Raw genomic sequence first — 15,649 nt, forward strand, 5'->3', positions numbered from 1 at the left:
TGAAATAACTGAAACCATGTCTTGTATTTTAGATTCCTCAAAGTAGCCACCCTTTGCTTACTAGAATATAAGACATGTTTTCAGTTATTTCACACTTTTTTGTTAAGTACATAATTCCACATGTGTTCATTAATAGTTTTGATGAATCTACAATGTAAATAGTCATGAAAATAAAGGAAAAACATTGAATGAGAAGGTGTGTCCAAACTTTTGGCCTGTACTGTATATACACACACATCTTTGTAATTAAAATGTGTCCACTTAACACAATGATTCAGCAATTAATGAAGAATAAGAATGTCCTCTTTTGTTTTTCTCTTATATTTTGGTCACGTTCTCACCTAAAGTGATACAAACTCTTGTGGACTTTTAGTTAGACCTAAAATATATAAAAATTTAAATTAAAAGTTAAGAGTAAAAGTATGAATGCAGTTTTTTTTGGTTCACGTTCTAAATTACGTTCTCACCTAAAGAGTGGACTTGAGAGGAATTTTAATCTTTAAGTTAGACCTTTATATAGAATATCATTTTCTTTAAATTCAAACTCTGACTAAAGAGTAAGAATGTACTTTGGAAGCCGACCAAGACCGACCTTTTCAGGCAGACTAGAGTTGAGCTTCCACATCGAAAACCAAATGGACAATCCAATGAAATGCTCCAGGGTTTGGTTAAAACGGGCCAAACACGATTGCTGGTCCCTTTCATTTATCCGTCGACTCCAGTGCATCATTAAAAAAAACCCTTCAAACAGTGAGAAAAAACACGGCACATAAAACAATACTTATTCAGCTCTTGATAGACAGATCCTTAATGCCAAAAAATGTGAAAACAGAGAACCTGCCAATTACCACTTTTAAATGGTGCTTGCATTTCACACTAAACACACAAACACTCACAAGTATCCACAAACTTCCAGTCAGAAGCCCAGCTCGGCTACCAACATCTACCTAACCTAACACATCTCAAAGTGATATGTATATTGTGCCTTTAGTAAAGGCTGTCTGGTCTGTGCTGAGCAGACACAGTGAAGTCTTTGCCTGAAACCTAGCCTTGGGCTCCTGCTGTGCTGACAGGCCCAACGCTGCTCCATGATGCTGCTTTGTACTTTCAAAGTGACTGTGACACACCTGCAACCTGCTGCACCCATACAACTTATTCTAGGTGGATCTCATGGGGGTCAAGACTGATATTCCGTGTGCACAATTACAAAATAATAATTGCAGTCTGAGCCGAAAATGTTTCCCCAGCGCCGGCGCAAACTATCAATTCTCAATAAAACACAACTCCCTCATTATTTCATCCAATGAACACGAGAATAAATGAACTCAGAAAAGTCCAAATTACAGGCTTTGTCATGCAGAGTTTAATACACCGCTCAGACACACACACACACACACACACGTCTCCACACACAAACACACACTGCTAAGCCCTACCTATTAGACGATCCAATCAACCGGATGGCTAACACCAAACTATTAAACCGGATATTGTCTTATTTATATTAAATGTGACATTATTGTTCCAGTCAGAGCATGCAAACAAGTACACACCAGTGTTTCCCACAGGAGATTATGGGAATACGGGTGGGGGGAATCTGAAACATATAGAGGGGTCCGGGGGCAAGAAAATGTTTGCTGTAAAAGCCCAAATCTGGTGGCTCCTCACACATTCTAATGCATATATTTCATCATCTACACAGATCCTAATCATTGCATATTTTAATGAGTTTGCCGACCTGATTGTTAACATTCAGGAAATTATTAAAAGGAGAATAAGGCTTCTTGTGTGTTTTATTTAAAACCATGCCAATTCCTGACTGATCAGAACTTTTGTAGTTAATAATCATTAGATAATAATATTTAATGTATTTATTGACACATTAGCCAAGTTTCTATTAAAGTCGAAGCAAATTTTGAAGCAAAATTTTGAAATGTTGCATTAAAGATAATGCGAATTAGGGACGTTTCCATCAACTGGTTTAGAGCGAATAAACAAAACTGCATTAACATACTTTCATCATCATGTGAGTTAAACGTCAAAAAGCGTTTCCATCTCCTGTTTACAACATTAACTATTTTTTTGCAAAAGACACAAACCACCTCAAGCGAGCGCAAAAACTTTTATGCACATTTTTGAACGTTTTATCGAATTTTGGTGTTTCCATCAAGTTAATCTAATACAAATCTTCAGAGAAATTTGCTGATGGAAACATAACTATTCACTGTAAGGTTTATCCTTTTCAGACACTATCATGCCATGAATGTATTGTTATACAGAAGCATAAATTCACTCTTATTCAATGAAAATAAACAAGGTTATTATTTAAAAATCATATGTCAAAAACTGTCAAGTAACAAAACAAGCAAACTAGACTCCGATAAAGAGAAAGCATTTTGCCGACTTTTGCTGCAGCAACCTTACAGTAACATGACACGAACAATAGACGGAGTCACTAAACTGACAGTTAACAACCTCACAGCTGCCAATATCGCTTTGAATTACTTGATTTTGGGAAAAAGTGACAGCCCAAGTTTGTAGCTTGTCTTAGAGATGCTCTGTTTTAAAAATAGTGATATAAATAAAGACCATTCATTCCAAATACATAGCTGACACACACAGAGACACACACTCACTCCCATAGTGTCTCAGCAGGGTCTTAACACTTACCTATCAACTGGACTACAATGTGCTCCACAGCAAGGAGCTTTGCAGCACACTGGCTGAAAGGTTGCCACGGTTACAAGAAAGTGCCCCCTCCATCAAAACCACTGGGGGTGGCAGTACAGAGACGCTGTCTGTGTGTGTGTGTGTGTGTGTGTGTGTGTTGGGGTGGGGGGGTGACGGTGAGTTGCCAAGGAGACACTTTAGCCAACAGTGAAAAGGGGCTTGTTGCTCCTGGCCATAGTTCTTTAAATTGGGTACAGGTAGCACACACACACACACACAAACAGACACAGACACACACACAGACACACACACGGACACACACACGGGCACACACACGGACACACACACGGACACACACACGGACACACACACGGACACACACACACACACACACACACGGCTGCTCACATATATGCCTAAAGAAACACACATGTAAGTCACAGATCCACACACACTCTTTTCCATCTCGTATCCAATCTCAGGGCTGGCCAATAAAACCTGGAGCTGTTTTTCTGGAGACCTGTAAAACAGGCTCTGACCTGCTTTCTTCTATAAAAAACACACATACACACACTCTTACTGCACACCTGTAAAAGAAAGCCTGCTCTCAGTGCCGCCCTTTTCAATAAAGGTTATTGAATTTAATCCAACAGAAGCATTAAACACAGTGTTACAGGGGGATAGCATGGCCCCTTCCTGTGTTACACTGTTTCAGTAAAAGTCATCTAATCCAAGAGGGGCCTTAAAAATCTTCAATTACAATAGACATTAACAAATCTCATCTCAATAAAGGTTTATGAATGGATTTAAACTGCACAAAGAAATGGACAGAAAGGTCTCATGACGCTAACCTCCGTTGCTTCACCTTAGATTGAATGTACCGTATACAGGCTTTTAAAGTTTTATTGGAGCACAGCTATGATGACATGTGAGACGTCTAAAGAGTTAAAAGCACGAGTGGCATGACACATATGTCTGGCATTAATCTATAATTCTTTTCTGGACAAAACATCTCATAAAAAGACCATTACTGAAAATGTACAGACTACTGAATCCGTCCATTTCAAGTTGTCTGATTTGTCCAGCATTGTGACAGTAAAACTGGTTTTACTGGTAAAAACAATCAACATGATGAGCTCCATCGGGGGACTAATGCAAAGTTTTTACATATATTGAAGATTTGCATGAGAAAAGCTGGATGGAAACGCCAAAATTCAATAAAACTTTAGAAAAAGTGCATTAAAGTTTTTATACTTGCTTTAGTGGGTTTTGTCTTTTTTGAAAACGGGAGATGGAAACACATTTTTGTACAAGTTCTGACGTAGTGAACAAAGTTGATCAAGTGAATCTAATTGCTGAAGACTTCTCTCCATTTTCTCTTGTAAGTGGCCAAAGTTGTCCGATTAGCAACCTCTTTTATGTTTTTTTAGTATCTACTCCTGTCCGCTGACGGATTAGCCTAGAGCAACACATTACACTGCCATCTTCTGACCAAAGTAAGTTACTGCAGCTTTGTTTATTCACTCTAAACCAGTTGATGGAGATGTCCCTAATTTGCATTTTCTTTGATGCAACATTTCAAGATATCGATTCAAAATCCGCCTTGATCACGGCTAAAGTTTGTTTTTACTGCACTCATTCCACTCATAAACCCCTGGGGGGAAATAAACAGTACTTTGGCACGGCTATGCAACAGTGTCGACTTAAAATGATGTTAGATTCAGGTGGATAGGCGCTCTAATCCACCCCTCCAATGGAAATCAGTTAAGACTCACCAAACCTAGTGGGGACAAAGGTTGACTGTTGGGTGCACGACACCCACACAAACTAGATCCACATTGTCAGGGTGGGCCTTTGTCTAGGTGGTTAAAAGATTCCCGTCTGCAGTCTATTTCCTGCCTTTCACCCTGACAACTGACATTTTAGTTTCCAAATTCATGGTATTAAGTGTAATATACTGCCAAATTTTGGGGGATTTATCACAGTGAGGCCGTATGGTAATGAGTTAACACTTCTATCTGATAACAAGTACAAAATGTTTTGCTCTGTCTCTCAAAACTTTCCCATTTCCCTCCTCTGGCCGTGGCACTCAGCCCAAAGCCCATTAGTTCTAACTGAACATGTAAATCTTTCAGGTTGGGGAAGAAAATGTGTTTCATTTTTTTTATTTTATCCCTCTGAGGCTGAATACACTGACTGCACTATTGATTGACACCAGGGTGGTGCATGAGATTGACTCAAAATAAACTACAGTGAGAAATGAGGGAACGTGTTAGCTGTGCGGCTCACTGATATTTTTTAGTAGTTTTTGAACAACAATGGAGCTCTGCGGGATGGAGAAATAAGCTGTCAGGCTTTGGCAATGAACAGGCAATACTTTTTGTTGGTTTGGTCTTTTCATATCAGAAAATATAGACTATTGGCAGCCTTATCCTTTAAATAGAGACTAATGTTTGGGCACAGCACTGGGAGAACACACTGTCACTGCTGCTCTGTCTCCATATTCGGTTTTCTCATCATACGACAAACTTGACTTCAAACCAAATCACTTCAGACAACTGTATAGCCAGTAAAAGCAAATCCAATTCATGTTATGGCCAATCAAAACTCCACTCCAATTAAAGACCTGTCCAATCATGAAGCATCCCTCCATCACTATCTGAATGCACTCAGCTATATCAGAGGCAGAGTATGGAGGCGCTGCTCTGGCAGTAATTGGGTTTAGCTGTTTAGATGTATGAGAGAATGGGGACATATGGGCCGTATGTATTCAGCCTCCAACTAGATGAATGGCTTTAATAACTGGAGGGGACTTAAAAGGCCATTTCATAATTACTGCTTACCTCTACTGGATTACAGCAGCGCAGGGGGTTGGCAGGGTATGGATGAGGGTTGGAGCGAACGGCGTGGAGCGGGACATGTGCCATTTGTAAATGCGTGGCGGATAAAAGCGCTTGTGCATTGAGGGAGAACTGTAGAGCGGATAAACATGCACACATAGCTGCAGAATGCCATACTTGTGAAGACCTTTATTGACTACGATATCACCAAAAGATTCTGAAGTTTTGGAGCACCTATCGGACCCAGATATGCATAATTTCAGACCTGATATGACAGGGATACAAGGAAAAATCAGACCTAGCTCTAATAGACTTGAGGATAATGAGACCGGCTCCAAAAAGTGGTCAACCTGAACAAACTAAATACAAAAAGAACACTGGCAGCAGCATGATGCTCCCCCAGTTAATGAGCAGCCAGTGTTAGAAAGAGTTGTAACTAATTGAACTTCTCCTACACTTTACAGTTCACACCTGGTTGCCTAAAAGTCCAACATGTTGACAATGTAACAAAAAGAGCAGAATTGGCCATTATAAGCATAGAAATACATGAAAAACACACTCGCAGATGGTCCTTACAGACAAAGAAGGAAAAATCGACTCAAATCACCACAACATGGTGACTTTCAGCTTAAATCAACAACAACGAGAGAGAGAGAGAGAGAGAGAGAGAGAGAGAGAGAGAGAGAGAGAGAGAGAGAGAGAGAGAGAGAGAGAGAATGACAGCGAGAGGCAGAGTTACACAACACCCAAACAAAGAGAGTGAAAACAAAGCTTGAGCGCTGGCAGGACGCCGGCTGGTTCTAAAGTCTCATTGTGTGTGGAAGAAGCAACAGGGACTAATAGGCGAACAGAGTGACGGCGCCGTGGCCGTGCCGCGGGGTCAGCTGTTAGCTCAGTGGCACTAAACATCCACACAACAACGGGTATCTTTAAATGATCATCGGAAAACAGCCACATGGAGAGAAACATATAAAAGACTGAAAGTAACACGACTGCCTCGCAGTTGAATGTTTACATCCATGTCTGTCTAGACTGAAATGAAGCCATGACAGGAGACAGAGCTTCAAATATGGAGGTTGCTGCAAAGAAGCTTCACACAGTCTTTTACCTAAACTTAACCAAAGTGTTTTTAACCTGTTTTCAAAGTAGTCAAATGTATCACTAGCAGAATGTGTTGTATCAGTTCAGAACTTTTATATTTAACATATTTGAGTTTCCAAAGTGTAGATACTGAACCTGTCTGTGGCTTCCAGAATTATAAAATGTCACATTTATTGTGACAATTAGGCTGTGTCACCTTTAAGATCCATGTCACCAATTGAGTATTCAACCAAATGTGAAATATGGTCACAATCTCCTCTTGTGTTCCTGAACTATGGTGTTGAATAATAGCCAGAAAAGTGTTTTTGCAAAACATTATAATGTGACAGTGAATATTACCTTCCTTGAGTCCAAGTGGAAGTTTGCGTTTTTCAAAGGCGTTACGGAGATAGTGAGGTCACAAGAATAAGATGAATGAACATGAAATCATAATGCCTTCGACCACTGCTATCGCCAGTATGGGGGTGTAAAAACATGTAAACCAATAGAAAAGTTTATCCTCGAGTCCAAGCTGACGTTTGTGCCAAATTTAAAGAAATTCCCTCAAGGCGTTTCTGAGATATTGAGGTCACAAGAACTGGATCAATGGGCAAAAAACGTGATATCATAATGTCCTCGACCACTGCGATCGGCAGCATGGGAGGCATTAAATACATGTAAACAAATAGAAACTTCATCCTTGAGTCAAAGTTGACCATTGCGCCAAATTTAAAGAAATTCCCTCAAGGCGTTTCTGAGATATTGAGGTCACAAGAACTGGATTAATGGGCGAAAAACGTGACATCATAATGTCCTCAATCACTGCGATCACCAGCATGGTAGGCATTAAAAACATGTAAACAAATAGAAAGTTCATCCTTGAGTCCAAACTAACGTTTGCACCAAATTTGAAGAAATTCCCTCAAGGTGTTCCTGAGGTACTGAGCTCACAAGAATGAGATGAAGGGACAGACAACCTGAAATCATAATGCCTTTGACCACTGAGATCGCCAACATGGGGGCCTAAAAATGTGTAAACAAATGGAAAGTTCATCCTTGACTCAAAGCTGACCTTTGCGCCAAATTTGAAGAAATTCCCTTAAGGCGTTTCTGAGGTATTGAGGTCACAAGAACTGGATAAATGGGCAGAAAAACATAAAATCATAATTTCCCCCACCACTGCTATTGCCAGTATGGGGGACGTAAAAACATGTAAACAAATGGAAAGTTCATCCTTGAGTCCAAGCTAATGTTTGCACCAAATTTGAAGAAATTCCCTGAAGGCGTTTCTGAGATATTGAGGTCACAAGAACTGGATCAATGGGCGAAAAACGTGAAATCATAATGTCCTCAACCACTGTGATCGCCAGCATGGGAGGCATTAAAAACATGTAAACAAATAGAAAGTTCATCCTTGAGTCCAAGCTAACGTTTGCACCAAATTTGAAGAAATTCCCTCAAGGTGTTCCTGAGGTACTGAGCTCACAAGAATGAGATGAAGGGACAGACAACCTGAAATCATAATGCCTTTGACCACTGAGATCGCCAACATGGGGGCCTAAAAATGTGTAAACAAATGGAAAGTTCATCCTTGACTCAAAGCTGACCTTTGCGCCAAATTTGAAGAAATTCCCTTAAGGCGTTTCTGAGGTATTGAGGTCACAAGAACTGGATAAATGGGCAGAAAAACATAAAATCATAATTTCCCCCACCACTGCTATTGCCAGTATGGGGGACGTAAAAACATGTAAACAAATGGAAAGTTCATCCTTGAGTCCAAGCTAATGTTTGCACCAAATTTGAAGAAATTCCCTGAAGGCGTTTCTGAGATATTGAGGTCACAAGAACTGGATCAATGGGCGAAAAACGTGAAATCATAATGTCCTCAACCACTGTGATCGCCAGCATGGGAGGCATTAAAAACATGTAAACAAATAGAAAGTTCATCCTTGAGTCCAAGCTAACGTTTGCACCAAATTTGAAGAAATTCCCTCAAGGTGTTCCTGAGGTACTGAGCTCACAAGAATGAGATGAAGGGACAGACAACCTGAAATCATAATGCCTTTGACCACTGAGATCGCCAACATGGGGGCCTAAAAATGTGTAAACAAATGGAAAGTTCATCCTTGACTCAAAGCTGACCTTTGCGCCAAATTTGAAGAAATTCCCTTAAGGCGTTTCTGAGGTATTGAGGTCACAAGAACTGGATAAATGGGCAGAAAAACATAAAATCATAATTTCCCCCACCACTGCTATTGCCAGTATGGGGGACGTAAAAACATGTAAACAAATGGAAAGTTCATCCTTGAGTCCAAGCTAATGTTTGCACCAAATTTGAAGAAATTCCCTGAAGGCGTTTCTGAGATATTGAGGTCACAAGAACTGGATCAATGGGCGAAAAACGTGAAATCATAATGTCCTCAACCACTGTGATCGCCAGCATGGGAGGCATTCAAACATGTAAACAAATGCAAGTGTATGTGCATGAGGCTGAGCTGCAGTACTGCAGTATATCCCTCGGTACAGACCCAGTGCTTGTGTGTGTGCATCTTTAGCATGTGTGTGTGTGTGTGCTGGATGAGCTCCCAGGTGTGTTGTAAGAGGGCAGCCTGCCGCCAGGGGAGATGTTAGACTCTAAGGGAGAAAAATGGAGGGATGAATGAAGGGATATCTGTCCATTACTATTCTGGCTGTCTGCGGGAGTTCACACACACAAAACATACAGAGGCACTGAGAGATGCTGGGCTGTTCTGACATGGTAGAGGAAACTCAGAGACTGGAGCATGTTCACCATAATCACATAAGGCTGGAACAGATACAGCTGCAGAGAACGGAGAGAGAGAGAGAGAGAGAGGATTGAAGATAACAGAGCGAGTGAATAGAAAAAAAAGGATCAGCCTGTTGAGAGAAAGAGAATGAAAGTGTTGGAGAAGAGAGAATCGGATGTGGGAGGGAAGGAGAGAGAGGAGAAGAAGAAAGAGAGATGACGGTTTTGGGATTGAGAGGAGACTAAAAATGGGGATGAGCCTGGCGACAAAGAGCAGGAGACGGAGAATAATCAGAGAGAAGAGAGCGGGAAGAACGAGAGTGGTAGCAAAGATGAAAGTGAAAAAAGAAAAAAAGAACTAAAAGCTCTATTGAAGATGGAGACTCCTAAGACTGGAGAATCAAGAGAGAGAGAGAGAGAGAGAGAGAGAGAGAGAGTGGGACAGCATGAGTAAGTGATGGGGGAAGAGAGAGAGAGAGAGAGAGAGAGAGAGAGAGAGAGAGAGAGAGAGAGAGAGAGAGTTAGAGGAGTGAAGCGCTCCTTGCAGCAGCTCTAGCCAGAGAGAAAAAGGGTTTTAGCCAGATTAAAGAAGCCAGGCAGGCCTCTTAAGACCATCCGCCTAATGAAATATGTCAAAGCCCATAAAGAAACACTGAGGCCATTTAGGAAGGAGGGAGGGGCGGGGGTGGTGGGGGGGGGGCGGAGCGCAGGAAGCTCGGCAAATACACTGCGTCAGCAAAAATGAAAAACACGCAAAAGCCCTGTCAATACACATTAGCTGAGACGTCAAGGGGACGGGAGATGAAAAAAAAAAAAAAAACAGTAAAGGAATGCTGCAGCAGAGAAATGGATCGCTTTATATATCATGAGGGTTATGGGTGCTGATCAGGAATGCCAGGAAAATCATAGCTGCAGGACAGAGGGGGAGAGTGAGGGGGTATGAGGGAGGAGAGGAGGAGAGGAGGAGGGAGGAGAGGAGGAGAGGAGGAGAGGAGGAGAGGAGGAGAGGAGGAGAGGAGGAGGGCTGAGCCACTTGTGTGAATGCTGAGTGTGGTGGATTTGAGGTCACCAGCGGTGCTCGGGCCATTTGTATTCCACCGGCAACAGGCTTAGTTGGCTTGTTGCAGGTGGATTTAAGAGATCGGTGGACGTGAGTGTGTGTGTGTGTGTGTGTGTGTGTGTGTGTGATTGTGTGATTGTGTGTGTGTGTGTGTGTGTGTGTAACAGAGACACGGAGCCTGGGAGGAAGCCAGGTCTGTCAGGACTAAAATGCTGGTCATGATTCTTTTCTTATATAAGCCTCATCGCCGTATTAAAATACAGCGGGTGTTCTGAATGAGATGTACCTATCCTGCTGAACTCCAGGCTGAGTCCTGCAGCAGGGTATCGGTAATCCATACCTTTAGAGTATCGACTGAAATAAGCCAGAACTTCTCCAGTCAAGTGACACCTGCATTCTCACCTTATTGTATCAGGATCTAAAAGAAATGACCATTGCATCGTCTTCAATTAATGCAAAGTGTGATTGTGGATTCATGTGTGTTAGTTTAGTTTAAATTAAGGGTCAGGGGACTCAAACTGATCAGTGAAAGTGCTCTAGTCGTCTAGAGGCTAGATTGAGAAACTTGTGATGTCCCAATAATAACTTATTGTACAGTTTTGTTCATTTCTTTATAAAATATTTTAATAATTTGATCACATTTAGAATATTTTTGTGTAAAAATCATTTGGATGGGAAGGAGTGGTGCTGGCATTTTACCTAACTGAATGTATTATATTATTATATATGATTGAATTTTAAACATGAACATCTATTTCTAAAATAAAAATCATAAATAATCAAACCAACAAAAGAATAATGCATTAGAAAACAATTCTAAATACATGTACCGCATCTCTATTAATTCTTAGCTAATAAGTCAGCGTAGGCTCCCTCATTTATTCATAACCTATGAATACATAAATAGATTAATATGAAAAAAAAAGTATATAAATAAACATACACATTTACATAATTTATAACCAAAATTGTCCTACAAAATAAATTATATTATATGTTTATTTTGTCTTCTATAAACATGTACAACTAACATGAATAATTGTATTTATGTATATAATTATCCATTAAAAAATATATATATTTACATATTTACAATAACCACTTTCTGCATATTTTTCTAATTTTTTTTAATAACCAGTTCAGCTAAAAATGTATGAAATCAAGTCCTCTCGTGGTATAAAGATACTGGTATTGGCAGTGATATCGTACTTTTTTAAACGGTTCCCAGATCTGCCAACTAGAGACGGTAAGTTGAGCATGCTCGCTTTCTGTCAGCAGTACTCTGATTTATATTCATCCTGAAGATGCCCAGAACATCCACACAGTGCTGCCCACTGAGAAGCAACGCTGGAGCAGTTATATCTGACTCTCTGTGCCCCGATCACAGCACAAACCGCTCCGACACACAGCCCCGGAACTGCTGCGTGCAGCATATGAAACCATTGCATATATTCCTTTCATCTGACAAGCTTTGAATGGCAAAGTTGGACTAATTCCTCTTTACTTATATGTATTTCAAGCATTTTGCTGGATAATTAAAGGCAAACAGGATGTGAACTTAATCACTCTGTGTGTATTAAAAGGGGAAATATTCTGCTCATTTTCAGGTTGTATTTTGAGTTAAAGTTCAATGTATTAATGTTCAAAAAACACAGATTTCTTTTTATCAAATACTGTTTGAATATACCTATATTCACCTTCCATCCAAAATGCGCCTGTCTCTTTAAGGCCACCTCATAGCTTGCTCTGATTGGTCAGTGTTTCTGGGTCACTCTCAGCATCTCTGCACCATCATTGCAGCCGGGTAATGTCTGCAATGGCACTGTGGCAGCACTTTCTACTTATATATACTATATTTGTGACATCACAACCTTACAAGCTCATTTAATGACGTAGTTTTTAATAAGCGCTGTATGAATTGTGTGTTTTGATGCTTTCTCAGCATTAATATAGCCGAGATGTGGGAGACTTTGTGAATAGAAATGGAAAAAATTACATTTGTTACATGGTATAACCCAAATTTGTGTTAATTGGTTGAAGAGAGTTCAGAGATAAAGTAGTTTTGAGGGATTTTTCCCACTTTCCCAGTGAAAGAAACAATGACAAATAAATGCTCAAGAAAATAACTTTTTATGCATTTGGTGAATACAGAAGTAATGTCAAACAGCAATATGACTTAAAAAACACCATATATGGCACTTTTTTAGACTTGCTTTATGATCTAAAGTCATGGAAATCTCACTTTTTACACTTTTAACTTTTAATTCAGACCTGTGCCGTGCTTTAAATTTTACAGAATAGTAATTAGGTTCAACCTAGTCAGTCTGCTGTCAGGACTTTTATGTAAAATTGACTCGGGACATGAGACTGACATGTTGAATTGCCATCAGATTTGCATAACGAGGTGCATGTCTGAAAGGAGCTTTAGTCAGAGGTACCTCCAAATGAACAGTTGTTCCTGCAGTCAAAAAGCGCTTAAATTCTTGAGAATGAATTATATACAGTGTGAAGCACTACTGTGTAATGTCACTCAGTAAAAGCAAAGGGTAAAACTGACTTTATATTTTACCTTTAACCAGACTTTTTCTCGAATAAAACAAGGCAGAGGAATAAGTGAGGCAGAAGCCATTGTAATGTTATACGGCTGCTGTCAGCTGGGTGAGGATTGAGCACTGTGGGCCTGCTGACCTGGACGGCTATAAAGCAGCGAGAGCTCCGACACTAAGTGCTTCACAACTCAACTTTGTCAGCCGGCGGAGCGGAGGGAAGGAAGGAAGGGGAGGCAGAGGAGAAGGAGGAATAAAGAAATGTTTGAGAATAGATAAGAAAAGAAGGGAGAAAATGAGAGTCTTTGCACAGAAGGTCAATTTGTTTTCGTGCGTGGTTGGAATTAACTGTTGCGCCGTGCGAGAAAAAGAGAAATGTGGCAGATTGTTGGGCTGGAAGCTCAAGAGAAGAGTGTTTTTCTGTGAGAGTTGGATTATATCAAACACTTACCATTCCTCTGCCCGACCAGTGATCCCATGTTGCTCTCATCTGCCACTAAAACACACAAAAAAAGACAGGCAAAATCACAGTTAATAGCTCATATTATTGCGTGCCACCCATTCGGAGCAGCTTTGCAAGTGGTTATAATGGTGTCTGCTGCTGTAAACCCTGCAGAAGTATTCGACGAGTCGAGTGAGGGACGAAATGAGACGGGCTGCAAGAGGAAATGAAAAAGACGGAGAAATATAAGAAAACCAGAAGAAAAGTGATATTGTGCTTGTGAGAGAAAATGAGAACAGATAGAGGTGAGACAATGAGAGAAATAATAAAGGGAGGAAAACAAGAAGAACCCCCCCCCCACCCTCCTAACCCCCCCCAACCACCGCCTAATCTAACTAAACAGGATTGCGGTCGGCCAGCATCAGCCGCCACAGGCAGTGCACCGTGGGATACAATAATAGGTTTTCATTACGCTGCTATTTCTCTTAAATAATCCTTTTCATTTTTTATGAGGTCAATTTTCCCGGCGGACAGATGGCGGAGGGAAGAGAGAAAATGAGAGGAAGGGAGAATACTGACGGGACAGAAGAAGAGAGGAGGAAGTGATAAACAGTGAAGAGAGGGAGCGTGCCGGGTGATAGGGTGTGTCGGGGAAAAACAAGAGCCGTTTCATAAAATCCTGCAAAGAAAACATCTGTAGAAGACAAAGAAGCAGAAATACCTTTCTTGTGCACGTGATAAAATTATAACCGGATACTTTTAAAGTCTGGACGAAGCTATTCCAGGCGGTATGACCCTGTGAGATAATGAGAAGCTTCCTTTTCTGGGGAGGAGAGATAGACGTCTGCATGGCCAGCAGCTGTCAGAAACCCTCTTTTAAATAAATATATATATATATGTGTGGGTATTCATGCTCTATATAATGTTGGGAATATCATTTAAGTGAGGTAAGGAATGTGCAGGATACATGGAGACAGTGAGAGAGACAAAGATAAAGAGAAGAAAGTGTGAAGACAGAATGAAAAAACGGAAACATCAAAGGCGGAGAGTGGTAGAAGGGAGAGAAAAGCTGCAAGAAAGTTGAGGAAAAGAGGAAAAGTTGAGGAAAGATAGAAGCTGTGAGAGAGATTCAGACGGTTGAGAGACAGCCGGTCAGAGTTAATGAGACAGAGACGGTCAGTCTAGCTGTTAGATCTGTTTTCATCGGTTTCGCTTCACATCAGAGTTCACCTCTTGGCCTCTGAAAGTATGAATGCGCTCCGGAGGCTGTTGGACTATTAGGCCTGGTCTCCATTTGCTCTTTATGGATCTATAACGTATGTCTATTGCACTAAATATACTTCTGATACTGATGGCTGGTTTGTTTTGTTTGTACGTGCAAACTTAATATTTCAGGCTTCACTTAATCTTAATTATCTTTAAGTTTTTTATGAAATCAACCCCCGTTTATGCTATGTAATTATCCTGCAACAGCCGATAGATGTATTAACGTTTGTGAATTGTTGTCCTAATCATGAGGGATTCTCAGGAAATGATGCATGCATGTAATCCACTGTGATTTCAACTAATTGATAAAAAGCCTCATGCTGACAGGACTGAAACGCAACATTTCCTACTGCTTCACAATAAAAGCGGTCGATCAACGAAAAACTCAACTGGGGGAAAACAGGCTTTTATTGTGAAGGAGCCATTTAAGTCAGTGTTAAATAATGTATACATAAATGCATATATAAAGATGTGTATGAAATAATTATGGCTATGAGATGAATCCTGGAATAAATTAATGAGGCAATAAATATATAATCAAATGTAAGATTTTTTTCAGGGGACATTTATTTCATAACATAATTTATTTCATACTGGGGATGTAAATCACAAGTTTAATTACAACACGATATTATATTGATTCTTTGGCCAATAATAGAATATTTGCTGAGATCACAAAGTCATTTTTGTCGTTATGATACGATTTGGATTTGATTAAATTTAGGAGTCTGGGATCGATATGAGACAGCATCATGTGGTCATTTAACACAATTAATTACATTTATATCAACTAGAATGTGATTTTATGATTTAAATATATTTTATTATCTTTCCAGACATGTAAATGAAAAATAAAACCATATTTTTTAGTAAAAAGAATGAATATAAAGTGAGAGTTTCAAAATAAAGGCGTATCTTTAAGATGAGTGACATTTATTGATACTATTCTGCATCAGTGACACTGGATTGTTGATGACT

General features: G+C 40.1%; 1 protein-coding gene across 1 annotated transcript in view; it reads right to left on the reverse strand.

Annotated features, from left to right (window-relative positions):
* Nucleotides 1-15,649, reverse strand: part of pard3ba (par-3 family cell polarity regulator beta a) — a 199,416-nt gene that overhangs the window by 80,020 nt on the left and 103,747 nt on the right. Inside the window, exon 17 of the mRNA XM_059328231.1 lies at nucleotides 13,415-13,459. Within this exon, the coding sequence (XP_059184214.1) occupies nucleotides 13,415-13,459 (45 nt within the window). The remainder of the gene's footprint in view (nucleotides 1-13,414; nucleotides 13,460-15,649) is intronic.

This window comes from Centropristis striata, chromosome 24 (assembly GCF_030273125.1).
Source record: "Centropristis striata isolate RG_2023a ecotype Rhode Island chromosome 24, C.striata_1.0, whole genome shotgun sequence".
NCBI lineage: Eukaryota > Metazoa > Chordata > Actinopteri > Perciformes > Serranidae > Centropristis > Centropristis striata.